General features: G+C 40.6%; 1 protein-coding gene and 1 pseudogene across 2 annotated transcripts in view; one reads left to right on the forward strand and one right to left on the reverse strand.

The window, feature by feature from the left end:
- Positions 1–1,267: 1,267 nt before the first annotated feature.
- On the reverse strand, positions 1,268–5,069 carry LOC111719934 (annotated as a pseudogene).
- Positions 5,070–18,082: 13,013 nt separating this feature from the next.
- ACOT7 (acyl-CoA thioesterase 7) overlaps positions 18,083–25,132 on the forward strand; it is a 146,698-nt gene continuing 139,648 nt past the window's right edge. Inside the window, exon 1 of one of the 2 annotated variants that reach the window (XM_031963725.1) lies at positions 18,083–18,575. In XM_031963725.1, the coding sequence (XP_031819585.1) occupies positions 18,445–18,575 (131 nt within the window). In that variant the 5' untranslated portion in view covers positions 18,083–18,444. The remainder of the gene's footprint in view (positions 18,576–25,132) is intronic. The other variant, XM_031963728.1, reaches the window with a different exon arrangement.

The following is a 25,132-nucleotide window of genomic DNA, read 5'->3' on the forward strand; positions in this document are numbered from 1 at the left end:
ACCAAAATTGAAAGAGTTGATTCCACAGTACTCAGCTTTCCTTTAGTCCAACTCTCATAGCTAATGTGTCTATGTATAGAAAAATCACAGCTTTGATAGTTGTTAGCAAACGAAGATGCCTTTTTAGTAGGTCATCTAGATTAGCAATAGCTTTTCTTCCTAGAAACAAGCATCCATAGTTGCAGTTGCCATCTGCAGCGACCTTTGAGTCTAAGAATATAAAATCTAACACTGCTTCCATTTCTTTTCCCTATATTTTCTTTTAATTAAAATGATTTTAATAGTATAATTTTTCCAATTACATGTAAAAATGCTTTTCAACATTCATTTTTGGTAAGATTTTGAGTTCCAATTTTTTTCCTTTCCTTTCTTCTCTCCCACAGCCTCAAGACAACAAGCAATCTGATATGTTATACATGTACAATCCTTTTTAGCATCTTTCCATCTGAATCATGTTGGGAAAGAAAAATCGGAAGAAAAATTTAAAAAACATGAAAAAGAAACAGAACAAAAAGTTAAAATAGTATATTTCAAGTCACATTCAGTTTCCATATATCTTTCTCTGGATATGGATGGCCTTTTCCATCCAAAGTTTATTGGAATTGTCTTAAACCCCTGTATTGCTGACAAAAGTTAAGTCTATCATAGTTGATCACACAATTTTTGTTTTCTAACATATAATCTTTATTTCACTTGAATTTCTCTCACAAATCATAAAAATTGTTTTTTGTAAAAAATGTGATTCCAAGACCATGCAAAGTTGTTGTAAATATTCAATTTACAAATGAGACAATTGATTTGAGCAACATTTTTTTTTTTTTATTATAGCCTTTTATTTACAAGATATATGCATGGGTAATTTTACAGCATTGACAATTGCCAAACTTTTTGTTCCAATTTTTCCCCTCCTTCCCCCCAACCCCTCCCCCAGATGGCAGGTTGACAAATACATGTTAAATATGTTAAAGTATAAATTAAATATATGTATACATGTCCAAACAGTTATTTTGCTGTACAAAAAGAATTGGACTTTGAAATAGTGTACAATTAGCCTGTGAAGGAAATCAAAAATGCAGGTGGACAAAAATAGAGGGATTGGGAATTCTATGTAGTGGTTCATAGTCATCTCCCAGAATTCTTTCGCTGGGTGTAGCTGGTTCAATTCATTACTGTTGAGCAACATTAAAAAAACCAAACAAACACATCACCTTCCAAGTCAAGATCAGTGATATTCACATCAGTAGTGTGGTGGTACTCATATCAGAATGATAGGATGTCATCCAGACAAGGGACTATCATGATGCTATTTATGCCTTCTCATGGTGATGAATAATCACTGTATTTCCAAAGGTAAGAGTCATAACTATTTTGCCATCCCATTTCTGCACATGAATTAGCTTGTCACCATCCAAGCTCTCAACATATTTGCAGTGACTATTATCTGGAGTTGTTTCTTCAAGTTTTTCTCTCAAGTGGAAGCTGATTCCTGTGTTCTTGAAGGTTCTTGGAGTCCTCATCACTGCTTTGCCCCCTTCTTGACTGATTATCACTGTTCGTTTAGTCACATTCCCCACCTGCCTATTGGCAAAGCTTACTCCTGGCACCTTCATGTTTTCATCAAAATTATGGCTATCAGTTTCCAGGCAGCACAGAGAAATGTTGATCTATGCTTAATTTCTGCCATACTAGTTTCCATTTTCCCCAGTAATTTTTGTTAGTGAATTCTTGTTCCAGAAGTTGGGTTTTGAGTTGATTTATAGTCATTAACTAGTATGTCTTGAGTACCTAACCTCTCTATTTCTTAGTCAGTTCCAGATGATTTTGATGACTGCCACTTTATAATAGTTATAAGTCTGGTATGGTGAGGCTATCATGCTTTGAAAATTTTTCTTAATTCCCTTGATATTCTTGACCTTTTGTTTTGCAAATGAATTTTTCTAGCTCTATAAATTTTTGATAGTTTGATTGTTATGCTACTGAATAGACTAATTTATGTAGAATTGTCATTTTTTTTTTTTTTTTTAGCTCAGGCTACCCATCAGCAATTGATATTTTCCCAATTATTTAGATCTGACTTAATTTCTGTGAAAGGTGTTTTGTAATTATGTTCATATGATTAGTGAATTTGCTTGCCAGGTAGACTCCCAAATATTTTATCCTGTCTACAGTTATTTTAAATGGAATTTCTCTTTCTATCTCCTGCTTCTAGGCTTTGTTGGTAACTTACAGAAATACTGATGATTTATGTGCATGTATTTTAAATAAAATTGCTAAAGTTGTTTCAAGTAGTTATTGGATACTTTTCTAAGATTCTCTAAAAACATTGTGCATTTTTTTGTTTTGTTTTGCCGAGGCAATTGAGGTTAAGTGACTTGCCCAGGGTCACACAGCTAGGAAATGTTAAGTGTTTGAGGCCAGATTTGAACTCAGGTCCTCCTGACTTCACTCTACCCACTGTGTCACCTAACTGCTCCCTTATTTAAAATTCTTTATGAGCACTTCCAAGAGGGCTTTTTGGGATTGAGACCAACCTCATAAGGTCTCACAGTTAATTTTTTTGCTGTTCCTTCCTTCCTTCCTTCCTTCTTTCCTTCCTTCCTTCCTTCCTTCCTTTTCTCCTTGCTTCCTTCCTTGTTTCCTTCCTTCCTTTCTTCCTTGTTTTTTTCCTTGCTTCCTTCCTTGTTTCCTTGCTTCTTTCTTTCCTTTCCTGTTTCATGGCTTTTAAAACTAAGTTTTGCTTCTGGGGCACAGAGGGGTGCTGCCCCAAGCTGCTTGTAGAGCTTTGAGCTTTGACTTTGAGTGCAGGGACCTCTTGTCTTTGATGATTTGTTTACAGCAGGGAATAGTTTGATGGGACAGGTCATTTCTCTGAGAGTCTCCACAGCTGTGGAACATAGCATCTGAAGGAGTTGCAGGGCAGCCTTTGCTGACACAGAAGTTGTGGACTGGGAATGAAATAAATTGCAGGCAAAGGGAAGAGGAGAGAGGTCAGACAATGCAAGGGCCTCTCTCAGAGAGATCAGAGAAAAGCAATTACCTCTCAGTCTCCTTGTATCATCCTCTCACAAGAAGAGATCCATTCTGTAGGTCTTGGTTGGATCTCCCCGGTATTTCAACAGCTGTCCCATGTATTCCAACATTGTCCCACATGTAATCGCCTGGTTTCCCAGGCTAGCAATTTGCTTTCCACTCTGGGACTAAGGGTTCCATTTATGATCTGCTGTGCCACTATTGAGCCAGGACCAAGAGGTTTTGGTTACTGATCTGTGTTGTGGCTAAGATCCTCTCTTGCTGGCTCACCTGGATATTGCTCCCTTTTAGCCAAGTGAGACTGACCTTCCTTGAAGTCCTTTCAAGCTATTCTGGGCTAGAAAATTGTTCCTTCTCTCTGTAGATTCCAGCATCTGCTTAGAGACTTGGTTTCTTGTTGTTTCCAAGGGAAACTGGAGAGAGCTCAAACAACTTCTTGGCTTCCTCTTTTTTTCAAGGAAGAAATGGGACCAGTTGCCAAGATCTATTTTTTTTTTTTTGATGTTAAGCTTCAAGCACTTGGCACAGTGTCTGGCATATAGTAAGTTCTTGATAAATGGTTGTAAATTTTATGATTGACTATCTCTTCCAGTAACTAGCTCAGTCTTTTTCTTTTTAGTTTATCTTCTTAAGAGTCATTGTGAAATATTTTCTTTGTTCTGCTTTATTTCATTTTTGTATTAATTCATATATGTCTCCCCATGCTTTTCTCTGAATTCTTCAGATTTATTGATTCTTAAGGGACAATATCACATAAAGATACCACAATTTGTTTAGCTATTCTGTAATTGATGGACACTTAAAACTTTATTTCCAGGTCTTTGCTACCACTACTAAAAAAGATGCTACAAATATTTTAATGTATGTAAGATCTTTCATTTTATCATTTTATAATTGACTTCTTGGCACTAAATGTTTATCAGTGAGATCTCTTGTTGAAAAGACATGACATTTTATTCACTTTTTTTTAAAGTGAATCGTGTTCTTAAATATAGTTTTCCAGAATGTTTGGACCAATTCATGGCTTCATTAAGTGTCAATGGTGCTGTCTTTCAGCCTCTCCAACATTGATCATACCTTTTTTTGTCATTTTTGACAATTGAGTATAAGGTGAAACCTCAGAGTTGATCCAAATTGCATTTGCTTTAATTGTCAATGATTGGGAGCAAGATTTTATATGGCTATTAATGGTTTGCAATCTTTTTTTATTTAAACACATTTTTGAATTCCAAATTCTTTCCTTCTCTCCAGCCTGTCCCCTACTCATTGAAAATGCAAGTAATATGATATTCCTTATACATATGAAGTTGTGCAAAATGCAGTTTCATTTTAGTCATGTTTACAATTCTTTTGAAAACTATTTATTTATCCATTACAAAATGGGCAGTGGCCCGCTGGGAAATGTTTAGCAACCATCTTTAGGGGGAAAAAATAAGCTTGAAACACTTTAAAATTTAAAATGTACAATTAGCACTTTCTCCACTACTTTAAGTCTACCCAATCAACCATGGAATAAATCCATCGGTGCTTTGTAACATTTGCCAATTTCTGTCGTGTCAATACTTATGCTTAATATGGCAATGCTTAGTTCACAATTGGTTCCCACTAGTCTTGGTGTTGGTCATATAAATTTGTCAGTCAGTCAACATAGAGACCTGGAAAGTAAGATTCACAAATCAAGGTAAACTGGATGTTGTCCAACAGGAGATGGAATGATTAAAAAGTGAATTTAAATGGATGGGAATGAACGACTTTAATTCTACTGATCATTACGTTTCCTATTGTGGGCAAGAATCCCTTAGAAGAAATGGAGTAGCCTTCATAATAAGTAACAGGGTGAGAAAAGCAGTACTGAAGCATAGTCTCAAAAATGATAAAGGCAGGACAAGAGGTCAAGGTGACTGGGGATGGCCCAGAATGCGGCGTGGATGGCTTTGGTGTTTGTAATGCATAACAGAGCACATCACACTGCCAGCCTTAGCCACCTTCAGGAGGAACAGCTTGTTCTTGGCTGCCCACTCCGCCAGAAGTCTCCACATGCTGGGAGTAAATGCCCCTTAGTTTGCCAGTGGGTGGAAGACCTATTGGTTACCTGGTTTAGCCTGTCTGCCAAGATGGTTTTCCTGGGATGTGATAGCAGCACGTGCATTTTGGAACCATAGGGCAGAGCTGGGTGAAAGATGGACACTAAAGGCTCCGGAGCCGCTCTGGAAAGGGCTTAGCAAGCTCTCACTCTTGCTAAAGAGAGGTCCTCGTCCTCCCTGAACGCCTCCCAGATCCCAAGTATACACCTTCCTGGATGTCCCAAATACAGATTATAGACAAAAACCTGGCCTTTAGGCCAGTTTCTCCAGTGTGTTGATTAAAGGTGAAGTTACAGGGCAAGGAGATTAGATTCATAAGGCAGGGAGAGTATTTAACCTATTCCACCTTGGCTGGGTTTAAAAATAGAAGCAAAATGGGGCAGCTGCTTTTGCAGTGGATAGAACATCAGCCCTGAAGTGAGGAGGATCTGAGTTAAAATCTGGCCTCAGATACTTAACACTTCCTAGCCACGCTACCCTGGGCAAGTCACTTAACTCCAATTGCCTCAGCAATAAATAAAAAAGAAGCAGAAAAGTCATGCCCAAAGAGCAATCAAACTATGCATATCCTTTGATTTAGCAATACCCCTAACTAGATCTGTATTCCAAAGAGATCATAAAAAAAGGGCTAGGACCTACCTGTACATTTATAGCAACTCTTTTTTTGGGGTCACAAAACTTTGGAAATTGAGGGAATGTCCATTAATTGGTGAATGGCTGAACAAATTGTGGTATATGAATGTAATGGAATACTGTGCTATAAGGAATGAGTAGGCAGATTTCAGAAAACCTGGAAAGACTCCCATGAGTTGATGCTGAATGAAGTGAGCAGAACCAGGAAAACAGTGTACACATTAACATGAACATTTTTTGATGATCAATTCTAGTAGGCTTAGCTCTTCTCAGCAATACAATGATTTAAGACAATTATTCCAAAAGACTCATGGTGAAAAATGCTATCCATAACCAAAGAAAGAACTATGGAGTCTGAATGCACATCAAAACATATTATTTTCAGTTTTTGTTCTTTTTTTCTTTTATTTTTTTTCCTTTTGTTCTGTTTTTTTTTTCACAGCATGATTAATGTGGAAATATGTTGAACATGATTGTACATGTATAAATCCATATCCTGCTGTCTTGGGGAAGAAGGGGCAGGGATGAGAGGAAATTATTTTTACCCATAATTGGAAAAAATCAAAATACTACTTACAAAAAAGGAAGTAAAATCAATTTACAATTTTATAAATTGTTAGAGATTAGTTTTACTTGAATGATGAAGTTGGGAGTCAGACTGTAGAGAGTTAAGAAAAGAATTAGAGGAAAGGAAGTAGAAACGTTATAAACAGACTTCTCAAGAAGTTCGCCACAAAAATGAAGAGAGATATGGGATAATAGCTAATGTGATGAATGGAATCAAGGGAGGTTTTTTGAGGATGGATGAGATGTATGTTTGCAGGCAATAGGGAAGCCACCAGTAGATAGGGAGATATTGAAGACAAGTGAAAGAGTGAGAATGAGAGAAGGAAGTATTTGAAATGGTTCACACTTGTTCATGCAGAGAGGTTGACCTTGGCAAAGAGGAGGTAAAGTGGAACCTAGTGGCAGAAGGCATTTGGACTATATAAGATGAGGATAAGAAGTAAATGACCTCAATTTTTTCAGTGAAATATAAAGTATGGTTCTTAGCCAAAAGGGTGGGGAAAGGGAAGCCTTGGAACACTTGAGGAGGAACAAAAAGGTTTGCAAGAGCTGCTAATTGAAGAGGTACAAAAGGATTGTCTTACAGCAGTGAGTACCCATTTGTGGTTATATAATATAAATTTGTAGTAGACACAGTTAGTTTCTTTAGTTCATTCAGCAACATGTTGGTAGGAAAAAAGTCAGATAATGTTTATCCAGGGGTGAGGTTTTGGGGAATAAGATTCCTTGATATCATGAGGAGGTAAGAGACTCAGGGGAAGATTGTATAGAATTGAACTGAAGTACCAAAGGGTCCAGATAGGAAAGGGATGAATGGATAGCTAATGCAGGGATAATGGTCTGGCAGAGAACTAAGAGGTCAAAATATTAGAGGTTACAATGTAGAAGAGTCGTCAATTCAGGTTAAGGCAGAGGCAGAGGTGGATTATCTATTGATTATGTAAAGGACTTCCAGAATTTCATGGCTGTGGAAGAGATGCATTTGTGGGTGATTAAAACATGAGGCATTTGTCTGTGTGTGTCTGAGGGAGTATGAAGATGTAGATTAAGTGAACTAGTCAAACTTGAGGACCTGGGAGATCAGGGTGTCTGAGGATCAATATGTAGGCTGAAGTCCTCTATTAGGAGAGCAAGAGTTGAGGAGGAAAGAAGGATTGTAGAGTCAAGCACTTAACTCATCCAGGAAAGGAGGGAAGTTGTCTGAAAGTCAATCAACATAGCTACTAGGATTTGTACCGTATAGTAGATATGGGCTGAGAACTTCCAAGAAGAGGTTACTAAGTGATGGTGGTGGAGAGAGAATTTGGACATGGGAAGGGGAACGAGGCATATTCCACCTCCTCCACCTCAGCCAGTGAGGGATGCTGAAGGGATGGGTGGGATGGGTGCAAAGTTGTCAGTGTTAGAAAGGGAGGCCTTGTCATCAGGAGGGAGCCAGGTCTCAGACAATGATGGAATGAGTGGGAAAGAAAGAGCTTTAAGATGAAACTAAATTTGCTCCCTATAGGGCAGGCGTTCTAGAGACCATGATGGGTAGAGGTTAGTTTTAGGTTGGGATGTGGGGAGAAGTGCATTGAGGGACATGGGAATAAGGGATCAGGCAATGGGAGATAGAATGATAAGTCAAGGGTTCAAAATCACTGACATGGAAAAGTGAGACGGGGGCGTTTGTTAATCACTGAGGAATAAGTTAAGGTGGGTTTTCATTATCTATAGGGATTTGGTCTCAGGGTAGAATCCTCTCAGCAAACCATACTGGAAACATGACAGAAATAGTTTTTCTCCTCTTCTCTGTAAGGGAAGAGTCCGTTATTTATTGGAAGGGTATCGCTTCTCTTCCCAAGGCAGGAGACCTGACGTAATGGAATACTGTTCCCTGACTCCCATCCTTTTACCTGAACCTAATTTCTGCCAAATTATTTTCCAGAGTTCTTGTTAAAGACAAGAGTTTTCCCCAAGTGTTCTTAGTCACTTCGGTTGTGTCCTGACTCTTCGTGACCCCATTTGGAGTTTTCTTGGCAGTTCCTGGAATAGTTTACCACATTATTTTGCAGATGAGTAAATTAAGGCAAATAGGATTAAGTGACTTGCTCAGGTCACTAAGCTAGTATCTAAGGCTGGATTAAACTCATGAAGAGTCTTCCTGACTCCATACTTGGGACTCTATCTATTGCCCCACTGAGATGTCCCTCATTTTCAGGTAATTTGGGTTTTTTTTTTTTTTTGGTTGATTGAACCCTCCACTTCCTAGAACCATTGCAGACTCTCTTAAAGTCTCCCTTGTTTTAAAGTCACTCACTTTGTTCCAAACTACTTTGGTATATAATCACATGTTGACTTGTACCTGCTTTGTGCATAAGTTTTGACTCCCAGTAAGACGGAGTATCTTAAAGGCAGAGATCCTGTCTTTTTATATTTCTATATTCTATAGTAGTGGCTTCTAAAGTTGGATGCTTACAATCTAGAGGGTACACCAGATCATACAGGAAAAAAAATAACCTAGAGGCGATCTGAAGAAAATATTAATACTTCATGAATTAGTAATAGGAAAATGGCTGCTCTGATACTTCTATTATTAGCATGAGCTTTTTATCACTCAGATTATAAGGTAAAAATAATGACAATTTGATTAGATTTGATAAAAAGTTGGTCAAAAAAATTCAAAATTATCAAGATTATTTGAAATCAAAATGGAGGGGTAGGAAGAAATACAGGGAATTACTGCAATAGAAAACCTCTAAAGCAGATTTAGAAAACACATCCAAGAAGTTAGAGAGAGAAATTTTTCAGTCTAAGCCACAGGATCTGTGAGACAATGGAGATGGGTCCTGGCAAGGAGTATATTTGGGATAATCTAGTGTGAGAAGGCACCAGAACAAGTTAAGTCCAAGACCTATACTGGGACACCACAACTTTGTGTAGGTTATTAGGCCTGCTGCCAAATCACAGCTTTGCCACCCACGGCCAGTTTTATTTAAGTCACAGATCCAGGAAAGATGGAGAAAGATATTCTGGGATAAGGAACAGTTATAGGCTCTGGGCCAGGTACTGAGAGAGAAATAAATTCAGTAGTATAGCTCAGAACTATTCCCCATCCCAACCCAAGCAGAGCAGGGTCTTAGTTCCAGCTTTTAATTCTAATTTCTGAAGCCTGAAGAATAACAAGAGCAGGAATCCCAGAACAAAAGGAAGCTCATACTTGGTTCACTAAAGAATAATAGGAGCTAAGCAAGAAAATCATTCTCTTATTGCTTATGCCCAAGTTTAGGTCAACAATTTGTAGAGTTCAGATCAGGGGGCAATAATTAAGACTTTATGCTGGCTCAAATTATAAGTCCCCAGTCTAAGCTGCCCTAAGATTATGGAATAACAGCACTCTGTAACCCAAGAAAGCAGTGATAGGAGCGGCCCAGACTTTCCCTTCAAAACTAAGCCCAGCCCTAACATTAACCTAAAGTCAGAAAGTAGGCTGGATGAATGAGCAAACAAAAAAGACCACTACCATAAACAGCCATTAGATGACACGGTGGTTCAAGACATAGATGAAAAAGAAGAGTATGACTTCAAAACCTTCTATAAACAAAGCCTCAAAGAAAAACACAGCTTTGGTACAAAATCAAGTAGCATTCCTAGAAGAAAAAAGGAATTTTTTCAAAGAATAAAAATGTTATAAATGAAATGAAATTGTTACAGAAAACAAAAAACTTGGAAAAAAAAATCAGAGCTCTGGAAAAAAGAATTGGAAAGGGAATCAACAGTTTGACCTAAGAGGCATAAAACCTTGTCTAAGCAATAAACTCCTTAAAAATTAGTGTAACCTCTTTCCCAAAGTCCATTGGTATGAGATTCTCTCCTCACTGGCAGGGATGAGAGCTGTGCTATGTGACAAAGAGGAATAGGACAGAGTTGGTGAGAGACAAGAAAGCTCCAGCCTTCACCAGTCCCTTTTGGGGACTCTTAGTTTCAGTCCCCTTATGACTTGTGACAAGGGATCCCCTTGTGAACTCTTCAAGCTTCAAATCTGCTTTGAACTTTGAGTTGTTTTCACCATGTCTGGCTTTCAGCTTCTAGAGGAAAGATGGAAGAAACCAATTCAACTTCAAGTAATTGAAGAAAAATTCTCTGGGAAGGTAACAAAGGATCTAACAGTCCCCATAAATGTTCCTGTTCAGAGTTTGTTACACTAGAGACGAGAGTTTCACTTGAGATCTTGAATTCTCTTGGCTAAGCTGAGTTATCTTGCTTCCAGTGGGAAGACTTCTTTATTATGTATTATTTGGTATATATTCTCCTATGTATGCTTTCTATGGTTTTTCTTTTGCTATGATTTGAATAAATGAGGGTTTTTTTTTTTTTTTTTTTTTTTCTTTATTTTTTTTTTTTTTTTTTTTTTTTTGCTATTTGCTATGTATGTTCATTTTGAAATTGCTATTTGGTGGAAAAAGGGCCAAACACTGGATATAGAGCTAGACAGAGATATAGGTCCTCCTTGTTCATAGAAATGCCATAACAATCAGAAGTCAGAGAGAGCCTGCTCCTATCCTCTAGAGTAGTCATAGTTAAGGGACCAGAGAGATGTAATACTAACCCATTATCCTTCTCTCTCTGAAGAGCAGAAAGACTTTTGGTCCCATCCTCCTGCTTTTCCTCCTGACAGGAATGAAAGTCTCCTTTGGAGACTGATGAAAGGAGAAGAGGCTAGAAATATCTATTCTGCCTTCCAGTTGTACAAGAATAGCCCTTGCACATGTGTTTTTGTTTTTGCTTTTTTAAATACCTGGTGTCTTTCCCTATGTATGGGATCTTTTATTTCTCACTACATTAGAATGGAGCAAATAGAAGCCAACAACTTCAAGAGATGACAAAAAATAAAGTCCGAAGATTGACAAAAGAAGAAAATGTAAGGTATCTTAATGCAAGTAACTGACCTAAAAAACAGAACGAGGAGAAAAAAATTAAGAATCACTGGACTACCTAAGAGTCAGAACTCAAAAAGAACCTAAATATACTATTTCAAGAAATCTTAACAGAAAAAAAGCCCTGATCTCTTAGAACTAGAGGACAAGATTAAAATAGAAATAATCTACTGGTCATCTCCTGAAAGAAATCTCAAATTGAAAACTCTCAGGAACATTATAGCTACAATCAAAAGCTTCTAAGTCAAAGAAAACTATTATTAACAATTAGAAAGAAATCCTGATGTACTTTGTTGCTAAAAATGATACATATATTATGTATAAAAAACTGCACACTTTAAAGATTAGAAACAGAATTTTCTAACCTATTAAAAATTCTTCTAAAAAAGGGTTGGTGGGTTTTGAACCCATATAAAAATAACATTTGACACCAGAGAAAATGGAATTCATCAACTGGATATCAACAAAAACCTCTGTATATATAGTGGATAGAACTGACAAATGAGTCTCATAATTTAGCAAGTATAACGACAAATTTTTTTTCCAGTTTAGAATTGTTTCAACTCAGTATAGATTCATTAGCTAATGCACCAGATAGTGAAGAACACAGTGGACAAAAGAGATTTAAGTTTAAACACTATATTTCTGACATTTTTGTAGAGCAATTCTTTCATTTGGATGAACATATTTTTCTGAAACATCTTTTCCAACCATTATAGTTATTCAAATCACTCATCAGAATAAAAAAAACCCCAACAAAACTTATAACCAGACCTTCAGAATTCTCTAACAAAACCTGTTAAGCCAAGATTTAAAAAAAAAATAATGAAACAATCAATAAACAAAATGCAACCATTTAAATATTAATTTTATCCATCTCATTCTTTTTATGATGCTTTATAATGTGTATAATATGTTTGGCCAAAGAACAGTTAAAGAGATCAGGTTAGGAACTGAAACTGTGATTTAACTGATACAAAGATCTCTCAGAAGAGGAATTTTCCCTTTTCTTTTCTTTTTTCTTTTTCTTTGTTTTTGTTTTTGTTTTTTTGTTTGTTTGTTTTTGTTTTTTCTGAGGCAATTGGGGTTAAGTGACTTGCCCAGGATCAAAAAACTAGTAAGTGGTAAGTGTCTGAGGCCAAATTTGAACTCAGGCCTTCCTGATTTCAGGGCTGGTGCTGTATTCACTACACCACCTAGTTGTCCCAGAATTTTCCTTTTTCAATACAGATTGGTGTGTTCTTTGCAATTTATAGTCTGAGAAGTTAAGTCACTTGCCTATGGTCCCAAAGATTCAGACAAACATACATTGAGATCTGTTTGCAAAAGTTTTTTGTTTTTTTTTTTTATGATGGGTGGCATAATTTCAAAAGCTTGAAGATTATTACTTCATATTGCTTCATCTAGCATGCTTTCGATAAATACAGGATATCCCCCCAAACTTAGTGTAGGTTTAAGCTTAAGACTTTGGAATTTTCAGATGAAATTAAAGCCATTTCTAGTTATATGAAAAAATGTTCTAAATAACTATTGACTAGAGAACGAGAAAACAAATCTGAGCTACCACTTTATACCTCTCAGATTGGCTAAGATGACAGGAAAAGATAATGAGTGTGGGAGGGAATGTGGGAACACTCGGGCACTAAAATGCATTGTTGGAGTTGTGAAATGATCCAATCATTCTGGAAAGCAATTTGGAACTATGTCCAAAGGGCATATCCTTTAATCCATCAATGTCTCTATTGGATCTATATCCCAAAGAAATCATAGAAGAGTGAAAAAGACCCACATGTACATAAATATTTGTGGTGGCAAGGAACTGGAAATTGAGTGGATACTCATCAGTTAGGGAATGGCTGAATAAGTTATGGTATATGAATGTAATTGGATATTATTGTTCTATAAGAAATAACCAGCAGGATAATTGCAGGAAAACCTGGGAAGTCTTTTATGAAGTGAGGCTAAGTGTAGTGAGCATAACTCAATAGATTATTGTACATAGCAACAAGAAGATTATGTGATGATCAACTATGATGGACTTGGATCTTTTCAACAATGAGGTGATCCAAGACAATTCCAATAGACTTGTGTGGGAAAATGCCATCTGCATCCAGAGAGCAAACAATGGAGATTGAATGTGGATCAAAGCATAGTACTTTCACCTTTCTATTGTTTATTTTTTCCCCTTTGGATCTGATTTTTCTTGTGCAGCCTGATGAATATAGAAATATGTTTACAAGAATTGCACATGTTTAATCTATAGTGGGTTGCTTGCTCTCTTGGGGAAAGAAAGGAGAAAAACTTTGAATATTTTGTGAAGGTGCATGTATTTGGAAAAGTGAAATACTGTTACAGGTTTTTTATTTTTTGGGTTTTTTTAAAAAACTTATTTGGACACCCCATACTTGTTGAATTTAGTTTCTGTGAAAAAGCTATTTGCATCTTCTGTGTCATAGGTCCTACTGGTTCTTTGAAGACAACTTGATGGTAATGAACCCCGTCAGATGAAAGTCCCACTTGAAGTTCTAATCATATACGGGGATTCCATGACTATTCCCACTTTGCTTACTGTATTGATCAGCTAGTCCTCTCCCAACCTTTGGAAGCTCATAAGGTATTAATCTGTTCTGTCTGCAGTATTAATGCAAGATAGTAAAGAACAGATACAAATCAGACAAAGCAAAACAGCATGGCTTCATTTCACAGTGGGTGGAAAGAATAGGTGACCTTCATTCTCTTCCCATGGGGAGATTTACAGTGTGACCTAGTTTACTTTTCTGGTCCTCAATTTATTAAGCTTAAAAATGAAGAGATTAAATTTTTTATATGAAGGATTCTTTACTTAGGTTTCTTTGATCCTTTAGAATTCAAAGGCTTTGTGATTTTGGAAGGGAAAAAATGTCTTTTCTCTAACTTTTGATTTCCTTGATCATCTTACATATTAAAATACACAATTTTTTAAAATGAATGTTAAAAATTGTTTTTACATGTAATTAGAAAAAAATATTATTCAAAACAACAAGAACTTGTTTTTGTTCTAGGCAAAAAATAAGGATATTCAATGGAAAAATATCCATGAGTTTTATGAGTTTAAAAACATTCTAGGAAGGGATTTCACCAGATCAGTCAGGGGGTCCAGAACACAAACAACCTTAAAATCTTCTGGATTAGAGGATCTCTTTTCAGGTCTAAACCCAGGCTCTCTTTGGCCTTAATGAGATGTGATTATGGAGTCAGGATACTAATTTCCTCTGCAGCTTATGGTAAACAAGTTATGATAAACAAGCTATGACTACATTTCATTACTATACTCCTAGTTTTTCCATTAATGGATATGTTGCTTTGAATTGTTTAACTTTGTTTCTTCATCTACAAAATCAGAGGTTTTTATCCTATTGGGAGTTGTTGCAAAAGGCCCATGAATCCATATTCAAATCTATATGTAGGAAGAATTTCTAAAGTTTGAAACATATCACATACATTTTTCAATTTAATTTAAAGCATTTATTGAATATCTAAACTGTACCAGGTACAAGCCTACAAAGCCACAAAGAAAACCCTTTTCTTCAAAGAACTTCCCTTTTATTGAAGCAACATAATATGCACACAGACTTAGAAATTTGAAAGAATCTGAGAAGAAATAGAGCCCACCCAAACAATCTAGTATTTGATCAATCCAAAGACCACAGGGTCAAGAACTTATGTTTCTACACAAAAACTGTTGAGAAAACTGGAAGACACCTAGCAGAAACTAGAGGTAGATCAACATTGCCAAGAAAAGCTCCAAATAGGTACATAATTTATACATAAAGGGAAATAACAAGAAAATTAGAGAAGCATAGAAGAAATTATCTCACTGATCTGTGAATAGGGGAAGAGTTCATGATCAATGAAGAGTAGAGAGGTTCACAGAAGGCAAAATGGATATTTCTAATTACACAAAATCATAAAGTTTTTGCAGAAACCTAACCAATGTAAAATTAGAAGAAGAGTGAGAAGTTCAGAAGAAAATTTTTGCAGCAAGTTTCTCTGATAAAAGTCTCATCTCTCAAATATATAGGGAATTTATAAGAGCTATTCCCCAATTGATAAATGGTCAAATATTTGAGCAGTTTTCAAAGAAAAAAAAATCCAAACAATCATTAATTATATAAAAAAGTGTTTAAATCAACAATGAGTAGGGAAAGGCAAATTAACACAAGGGAGATAACACCTCATACCCATCAGATTAGCTAAGGAGGACAAATTAGCAAAAGGATAAATATTGGAGGAATTTTAGAATAATAGGTACATTAAGGAGTAGTTGGTAGAGCTGTCAAGCCATCTCACCAGTTTAGAAACCAATTTGGAAATTGTATTGGAAATAAAAGTATTAATTTATATACCTTTTGATAGAGATATCACTATCTGGTCTATGCTCCACAGAAATCAAAGAAAAAGGAAAAAGACCTATATGTACGAAAATATTTATAAAGGTTTTTTTTTTTTTTTTTTTTTTTTTTTTTTTGCCCCAAAGAATTGGAAACTGAAGGGATGGCCATCAGTTGGGGAATGGCTGAACAAGTTATGGTACATGCATGAGATATAATACTGTGAAAAATAAAGGGTTGGTTTTAGAAAAACTTGGAAAGACTTATGTGAACTAATAAAAAATCAAATGAGCAGAACTATAAGAACAATTTGTACAGTAACAGCAAAGCTGTAAAGATAATTAACTTTAAAAGACTTAGTAACTGATTAACATAATGTTTAACCGCAATTCCAGAAGATTAATGATGAATGTGCTATTCATTTCCAGATAAAAGAACTGATGGACTCAAGAGTGCAGATTGAAGTTTATTCTCCTTCCTTCTCTCTCCTCTCTCTGCCTGTCTCTACTTCTGTTTCTGTCTCTGTCTCTCTCACACACACAAATGTGGAAATTTGTTTTGCATGACCACATGTATTTGTGGAGACAGATAGATGGTTCAGGGACCAGAGTGGTGGGATTGGAGTCAGTAAGAATTCAAATCTAACAGACACGAGCTGTGACACCACAGGCATTGTTTGCCTTAATCCCTAAACCAACCCACTATCTTTCCCAAGAAAACTCCACGGACAATACCCGTGTTCTATGATCCATGAGATCACAGAGAGTTGGGTGTGACAATGACTTAACACCACCAATATCAACACCATAATCCATACTTATAATGGGTTTTTCTTGCCTTCTCAATGATATGGAAAATTAATAGGATTTGGAATGGAAACTAAAATAAAATTGAAAAAAATTTTTTAATAAGTTCCTGATTAAGAAAACTGAGTTTCCAATCCTGACTCTGCTATTTACTTTCTGGGAGACTATGGAAAAATTAGGTAACTTGTCAGAACCTCAAAGATCTCATTCCCTAAGTTTAGTGAGTTTTCCTGACTTTGAAGGTTCCCTTTCAGCTCTCATCTATGGTTTTAGGAGAGACTTGTATGACTTGGGACAAACTGCGTTCCAGCTTTCTCTATCTGTAAAATGTGGGAATTAATATAGATTTAAAAATTCAAACTAAAATCCCATTTTGGGCAGCTAGGAGAAGCAGTGGTGAGTGTTCTGGGTTCAAATCAGTGCTCAGGTACTAGCTGTGTGACCCCATGAAAGTCACTCAAAAATATGTGCTTCAGTTTCCTCAAACGAAACCACTCCAATATCTCTACCGAGAAAACTTCCAAAGGGCACAAAATTGGGTATAACTCACAATAACAAAATCCCTTCTAGTTCTAAATTTATGTATGAGCCTACAATTCTAATTCTTCTGAAATTTTGGTATGGGGGGGGGGGGAAAGGGAGCTTGCAAAAAGTATTGTAAGCCATAACTTACAAGCCTTCCCAATCCCCTTTTAAAATTGTGATTTTTACATTTTAAATTAAAAAAAAAATTAAATGTTAAAATTAAACTTTTAAAATTAAAATCTTCTTTTCACCAGGATGGACTTGTAAGCAACAACTATTAGAGGTAGTTTGGTATAGTAAAACTGTCACCCCGACAAGGGTTCCCCAGATTTCCAGTGACAGTCCGGGACCGTCCCTATCCAAAGGAGAAGAATGCCTGCCTTCTGACAGAACTGCGACGAAACCCACTCTAGTGAAGCAAAGTAGGTTCTGTGCGATGCTGGGGCTTGGAAACTGGGAAAATGTCCTGCATCTTACATAGACCCTCTCTGTGTCTCTCTGTCTCTGTGTCTCTGTGTCTCTCTGTGTCTCTGTGTCTCTCTGTCTCTGTGTCTCTCTGTCTCTGTGTCTCTGTGTCTCTCTGTCTCTGTGTCTCTGTGTGTCTCTGTGTCTCTGTGTCTCTGTGTCTCTGTGTCTCTGTGTCTCTCTGTCTCTGTGTCTCTCTCTCTCCCTTTCTCTTTTAAAGGGCCGAGGGAAACTGAGCGAGCCCGGGGGCTCTCTGCCAGGGCCTGATTCTGCGGGCCTTCTCGTGGTGCTTCATTCCCCGCTTTATCCCGGAGCTTGTTTCCATCTTTTTTTGGTAATTGCCTCCGTTGGATTGTACGCCCCCTGGGGGCAGGGCCGCTGTCTCGTCTTCCTTCGCACATCTTGCACGCAGGCCCCGGGGTTCGTAGTCGGTCCACGTTGTAGATGACCACGTTTGGGGGTTTGTGAGGAGGAAAGTTAAGGGCGCCGGATGCAGTGACCTTGAACTTGGGAAGGCTGGGCGCTCGCTGCCCGGCGCCCCCTAGCGTTTCTGTTTCGTGATTGGCCAACGTTTCTGAGCGCGTCAGGCCTCGAGGGCCGTGGCCCAAGCAGGGCCGGGCAGGCCACAAAGCCCCGCTGCCGTCCGTGGCGGAGGGTGGGCGTGGGCGCGCTCTCCCGCGGGCAGGGACTGCGAAACCGGTGTCAACCGTCGCAGAACGCCGGGGAAGCGGCGGTTCCTAGCCAACCGCCCCGAGGCGCTCGCGCGCCGCCTCCTCGCGGAACGCCTCCCTCTCTGCAGGCAGTCGGAGCAAGGGCAGCGAGGACACCGGGCGCCCGCCTGCGCGCTGTCCCCTCCTCGGCTTCCGCCCTCCGAGGGCGGCGCCTGCTCAGTGAAGGGCGGAGGCGCCCGGCTCGCCTGGGATAGGCAGCGTGGGGAGCGGCTTGAATCCGGGGGCGGGGCTTGGGCCCCAAAGGCAGCGTTTCCATTGGTCCCTCTCCGAGGTCGCCCCGCCCCGTCCCGCCTTTCTCCCTCCTTCCCTCCCCTTCCATGGCGCCGCCCGGCCTCATTCATTCCTCCCTGGGCCACTCGGAAACTGGCGAGAACCCGCAGCACCTCGGGAGCGGCGACATCATGTCGGGCGAAGAAAGTGCGTCCCCGTCCGCCATCCAGATCAGCAGGTAACGGCGGCGTTACCGAGGCCCGCAGGCGCCCGCCGCTCAGCAAGCGGCACCTGCCGCGGCCGGCGGGGAGCGGGATGCTCGGCTCCGCCTGAATCTCGGCCGGGCCGGGCCGGGCCGCGCCGCGGAGGGGCGGCCTGTGGCCGGCCCCGCCCCGTCCCCTCGCGGCCCCCGCCGCTCCCGCGCCGCGGTCGCCCGCTCAGGGCCCCGACTCTGGCTCCTTCCGGTCCCGGTGGTTCTACCCCCTCCCCCCGGGCCGCTCCCACCCGGTTTGAGCCTCGTTCGAACATCCTCTGCGTTCCCCGCCCCCTCCTGGTTCCTAACCCCCACCACCCCAAGACTCTGCCTTCTCTGCGATTCTCCCCAAATGTGGGCGCCCCAGAATGAGCCGCCCCCATACCGCCCTCCCTTGGCTCATTCCCTCCCCTCCCCCAGCGATGCACCCCGACCTTTCCTCACCCCGCCCTCAGACTCTCCCATGATCCCCCTCCACACGCCCGCACTCGCGCTTGCAGAGGAGCCTGCAGCCGTTCCTCGCCCCTTTTCCTCGCTTCACCCCCCAATCCCTGACCTCCTCCCCACGGCTGAGGGCCAGCCTTCAGTCCCCCTCCATTTTTGGCTCATCCTCTCAGATACTCCCCTGGCTGTATCCCGCGGCGCTGCTCACCGCTTGGCGAGGGATCCCCGTCTCTGCCCCAACCCCAAAGCCTTCTCTCCGGTTCCCCTTCTTGTTTGCCCCAAATAACTCCTCTTCCTTTTCCTGGGCCTGATCTCCGTTCTCATCCCTCTCTCCCTCCTCCCCCCAAATAAAAACGATCAAAACAAAACAAGCGGTTCCATTCTTGGCCCATTGCCCTTTCCTTATGCACCTGGGGCGGAGTGAGGTTTGTTTGTTTGTTTTACCTTGTCTTAAAGGTACTTTTTACCTTGTACAGATCTCCCTGAAATGCCCCCTTTCCCGTTTCCTCAGCCTTTTTCCTCGGTAGCATAAGTTGGCCAGCTCCCAATGGAGGATCCCCCATGCTTGCATTTGGTACCCTAATTGTCCAACCCTGTGATCTGTCATCCTCCCCCCCCCCCCTCCTTCTAGGGCTTCAGGCTGGGAGGCCTCAGATCTGGGGTCCTGTCCAGTAGTTTGGGTTCCCCCCTCAAACTGGTGGACCCAGAAGGGGCTGGGAGATACTGTCAGCTGGCGCGAGGAAAGGGAGATCTGTTACCTTTTTTCCTATTTACACTGAGAGTTCTGGGCTTGCTGCATCCTAATCATCTCAGGGATCTTCTCCTGACCTTACTCATGTGTCAAGGAGGAAGGTTTTTAGCTGGCGGGGACCTTAGAAATAACCCAGTACAACCCCTCATTTTACGAACGGGGAAACGGAGACAAAGTAAAAATCCTTTGCCCGTGGATGCTCCTTGTTGCTTCTTAGGTGACTGAGAACGTGACTTTTCTCAGGCCTCTCACATTCCTCATGGACAAAATGAATGTTTTGGTTTTGACAGCCAGAGATCTTGCTTGGGACTGGGGCGACGCTGACACCCAAGGTCACAGGCAGGAAGTAGCAGAGCGCTTGTTCTGTTTATCTTGGCTGCATTCTCCATTTTTTGTGGTAGGCTCCGTTGAGTACATTTTCTTCCTCGGAGCTGCCAGTTTCTTTGCAGACCTTCTTCCTTGATGAGCCTCTGTAGTGCTTGCTCTGGGCCGGGCTTTGTGCTAAGTGCTTTACAATTACTCTTTTGATTCTCCTTATCAGGAGCCTGTGCTTTTGTGACACTCCCTAAGATGACTCCTCTGGGCGTTGCAGACCAGCTGCTTTCCCCCCAGATCCTTTGTCTCCACTGATTTGCATCCTGCTTTTGAGAAATATACCCCTGCCTGATGTGGCCCTTGCCGCGGACACCACTAGTAAGTAATGGTGCAGGGTTTTGGCCTGCAGGGACTGTTCCGCTGGCATTTACTTAGTAGTGGAGTAGAGCATTCCATGTTGCCCTCTGGTCTGGAGCCATCCTGCCTTCTAACTCATTTGGTGAGTAACCTGAGCCAGCTCTGGTCAACAGAAGTTTAGACTTTGCTCCAGCAACAAGGAACACCACAGGCAAAGGACCGCTTTATCTTTGGGTCTCCATCTCCCCATATGTAAAATGAGAGAATTGGAGTGGATTATTTCCAAGGGCCCCACCAGCTAAATTCATAAGGTCCCCACCAGCTAAATTCAATCTACTTCACAATCCCTTTTCTTCGGTAGTTTCTAAAGTCTTAGTTAGAAGTAGGGAAAAGAGGATTCCCCTTCCCCCCCATCCCCCAAGGAAGGAGTGAAACTACTACTTGAATTGGGTGTCTTTGCAAGCCATCTGGTGATGTTTATGGAGCTTTCAAAGGAGCAGAAATAGGTCCTTCCCTTCAAACAGTTTAGTTGCCCAAGATGGATGGATGGTCTGTTGCTGGGATAAGCCGGGAGAAAGGTTCTCCACTCTTAGGATCATCGAATCTTTGAAGAACTGGAATAGAGTTGCAGTTGGGAACTTGAAAAGGAATGACTTTGAAGTGGGAGGAGAGGGTTCCATTGCAGGGAGACTGTCATTTATGGGAAGGGCCAGGGTAACAAACTTAACTTTTAAAGATGGGGTCTTAAAGCAAGCCCCATTTGTTTGATTCTTGAAACCAAAGTCAATTTGGGCAATTGATTTCTTTCCTAAAGTACCTTTAATAGTGATTTTGGACTCTGGACACAATTAGGCAATTACAAGTTTGTTTTTTTGTTTTTTGTTTCTTTTGGTTCTGGACAAGGAGGTGATTTTGATGGTGGTGGTGTAGATAGTTTTTTTCCTATTTTATCTTGATAATTCTGGGTTTCTTGGGACCCCACATATATAATGGGCACAAATAGGGCATTATGTGAATGTTAGTTATGGTGATGACGATAAGATTTGGTCCCAAAGAAGAGAAATGAGAATGCACTTAACTTTCCTTTCCCCCATTTCTTTGCAAAGGTCAAGAAAAAAAAAGGAAGGAAAAAACCCTCTTATTTGAATGGAAGTATTTTGGAGAAAGGGGAGGGATAATTTTAATTTTTAGTTTTTGTTAGAAACTATATCTAGGGCCAAGCATAATAAGACATTCTGTTCTCACTCCCCAAATGGTTTGTTTGGTTTCTATTGATTCAAACACTATGAAGTGTAGCTTCAGTATATGCAATAAGGCCCTTCATAAGACTGTACTAACAGGGGTTTTAAATAAATAAATTTGAACTTAGGAGTCATCTCCCAAGGCTCTGCAGAGATATGAATTTACACATCGAGTTGCTAAATAAATAACACTACTGAGGTAAAGGTCAACAGCTTAAAATTCTTTTTCTTCAAAATTTTTTGCTAATCAAAATATTTTTTGTCAGTCAATAAATCTGCTTGGCAGTGCAGCTAGATGGCTCAGTGGATAGAGCAGTGGCCCTGAAGTCAGGAGGACCTGAGTTCTACTGTGGTCTCAGACACTTCCTAGTTGCGTGACCCCCAACAAGTCACTTTACCCTGTTTGCCTTTGTCTACTGGGGAAGGAAATGCAAATCATCCCAGTATCTTTGCTAAGTCGACCCCATGGTCCCCAGTGATGTGCTATAGTTGGATAGACTGAGCAACATCACCAGGTGCCAGACACAAGTTTCCTTTCTCTTCACTGAAATCACAAGGCCAGTCCCTTTCTTTCTCTTTAATTTTCTAAGACATCATCTTCTTTTTTCTACCCAGAGAGCCATTCCTTAAGACAAAGAATAAAAGAGAGAGGGGGCAGCTAAGTGGCACAGTGACAGAGCACTGGCCCTGAAGCAGGAGGAGCCGAGTTCATATCCAGCCTTAGACACTTGACACGTGACCCTGGGCAAGTCACTTAATTGTCAAAACAAAAAAGAGGAGGAAAGAAAAGTGACTTAGCAGAACTAACCCACATATGAACCAAGTCTGGCCGTATTTACCATTTCCCCCACTTGACTGAGGATTCTTTCCCCTTTCCCTACCTTTGCAAAGAAAAGGGTAGAAGTGCATCCTATCTCTTGGGGCTAAATATAGTCAGCATCATCATCATGCTAACATTGATACGGTGCCTGCTGTGTGCTTGGCACTTCATAATTATTTGCAATTCTCATTTGGTTCTTAGCCCAACTCTGGGAAGTAGGGATTAGTATTATCCTCACTTTACAAATGAGGAAACTGAGGTAGAGGGCAGGGACTTGCCCGGGTGGTATGGCTGGTAGCTGAGGCTGAACTTGACGTGATTGCAGAAAGGGGCTACATACACGGAGTTGTCCCATAACCTCATGGCCTTCAGTTTGGGGCTTTTTGTGGGGGCCTTCCTGTTTGCATTTCCATGAGTGGGACGCACACCAGTGCTTCTGAAGTCACAGCATGTGGAAGAGGCCGGAGGGACTCCTGGATAGATGATAGAACGTGGACAGCAGAAGGTGCCTGGGACCAGGCCTGGCAGTTTCTATCACCTCTCATGGGGAATACCATTTCACCAGTCATTGGGAGCACCGTTTCCCAAGGCTGCTTGTTTGCTCCATCAGTTCGTGCTTCTCCGAGTCCTTCACATGTTGTTTTCTTACGATACAGTAATGTGCGACCGTGATTGATTGGCCACTGCCCAGTCCATGGGCACCTCCTTTGCACTGCTCCAACCATTTTAGTTTATGTGGGGCCTCTGCACTCTGTCTTGCTGTTGAACTTCTCCCTCGACCTAATTTCCCAATCATTTTCTAGGGCAGTTGGAGCTTTTTGAGAGCCCCTCGAACGGTGCCTTGGTGGGCCTGTCTCTTCCCTCTGATTGTCCTCTGTTGGCTGACTCGAGATGCTAGACCACCTGATGCTGCAGGCCAAGGAGCAGATGACCCCATATCTTTCAATTACCACTTGGGGCAAATCATTCGTCTCCCCTGCTTCAGTTTTTTATTTGCCAAATGATAGATTTGGCCTAAGTGGTCACTGAGGTCCCTTTGAGCATGACATGTCTGCCTCTCAGAGTTTGAAGTGGTCTTTCCGATGCTGGGGAATAGTGTAATTCTTCTTGTAAGAATGTTGGTTCAGGGGCAGCTGGGTGGTACAGTGGATAGAGCATCAGCCCTAAAGTCAGGAGGACCTGAGTTCCAATTCAGCCTCAGACACTTAACACTTCTGGCTCTGTGACCCTGGGCTTCTTGCGCTTAACCCCAATTGCCTCAGGGTCAAAAAAAAAAAGAATGTTGGTTCATTCCCTTTGACCACTTATCCAGTAGGAAATGACTTTTAGCCATAAATAATTATCAGTTCTGCAAATGCCTTGGCCATCAGACCTTTATCATATTAGAAGCCAAGATTTTTCCCCCCTCGATCCAGCTTTCCTTCTTTTTCTCCATATATTGAATAGCTGGCTCAGCTTTGGTGTAGGTTACCCAAGGAAACCTGGGTAGACCTGATACATTTTTGTCGTAACTCCTTCAGTGGTATCTGCTTTCTTATATGGAAAGAGAAACTGGCTAAGGACAAAGCACTTAGAATCTGAATTACAGGGATAAGCTTTTTAAAGACTTGCCACAAAACACAACTTGAGTTAATTCGGCTTAGATAGGAGGGTTTTAAAAGGCAACAACTTTGCTTGGTTGGGCAGATTGGCTCCCAAAGGCCAGGTAATGCACAAACTGCTTCACTTTTTCCTGAGGAACTAAGCAATGGGCCTTTGACGTATTTTGTTTTGAACTGTCTTTATTAAGTTGTAAAAATGATAACAATCCTAATGATGATTTCTATGTAGCCCTTTCCCATCTAAAATCTTTTTTTTTTTTTTTTTAATAACTTTTTATTGACAGAACCCATGCCAGGGTAATTTTTTTTACAACATTATCCCTTGCACTCACTTCTGTTCCGATTTTTCCCCTCCCTCCCTCCACCCTCTCCCCGAGATGGCAAGCAGTCCTATACATGTTAAATAGATTACAGTAGACCTTGGATACAATATATGTGTTCAGAACTGAACAGTTTTCTTGTTGCTCAGGGAGAATTGGCTTTAAAAGGTATAAATAACTTGGGAAGAAGAACAAAAATGCAAGCAGTTTACATTCATTTCCTAGTGTTCTTTCTTTGGGTGCAGCTGCTTCTGTCCATCCTTGATCAATTGAAACTAAGTTAGATCTTGTCTTTGTTGAAGAAATCCACTTCTATCAGAATACATCCTCATACAGTATCGTTGTTGAGGTATATAATGATTTCCTGGTCCTGCTCATTTCGCTCAGCATCAGTTCATGTAAGTCTTGCCAATCCTCTCTGTATTCGTCCTGCTGGTCATTTCTTACAGAACAATAATATTCCATAACATTTATACACCATAATTTACCCAACCATTCTCCAACTGATGGGCATCCATTCATTTTCCAGCTTCTGGCCACTACAAACAGGGCTGCCACAAACATTTTGGCACATACAGGTCCCTTTCCATTTTTTAGTATCTCTTTGGGGGGGGGAGGTATAAGCCCAGTAGAGACACTGCTGGATCAAAGGGTATGCACAGTTTGATAACTTTTGGGGCATAGTTCCAAATT

This window comes from Sarcophilus harrisii, chromosome 3 (assembly GCF_902635505.1).
Source record: "Sarcophilus harrisii chromosome 3, mSarHar1.11, whole genome shotgun sequence".
In the NCBI taxonomy this organism is placed as follows: Eukaryota; Metazoa; Chordata; class Mammalia; order Dasyuromorphia; family Dasyuridae; genus Sarcophilus; species Sarcophilus harrisii.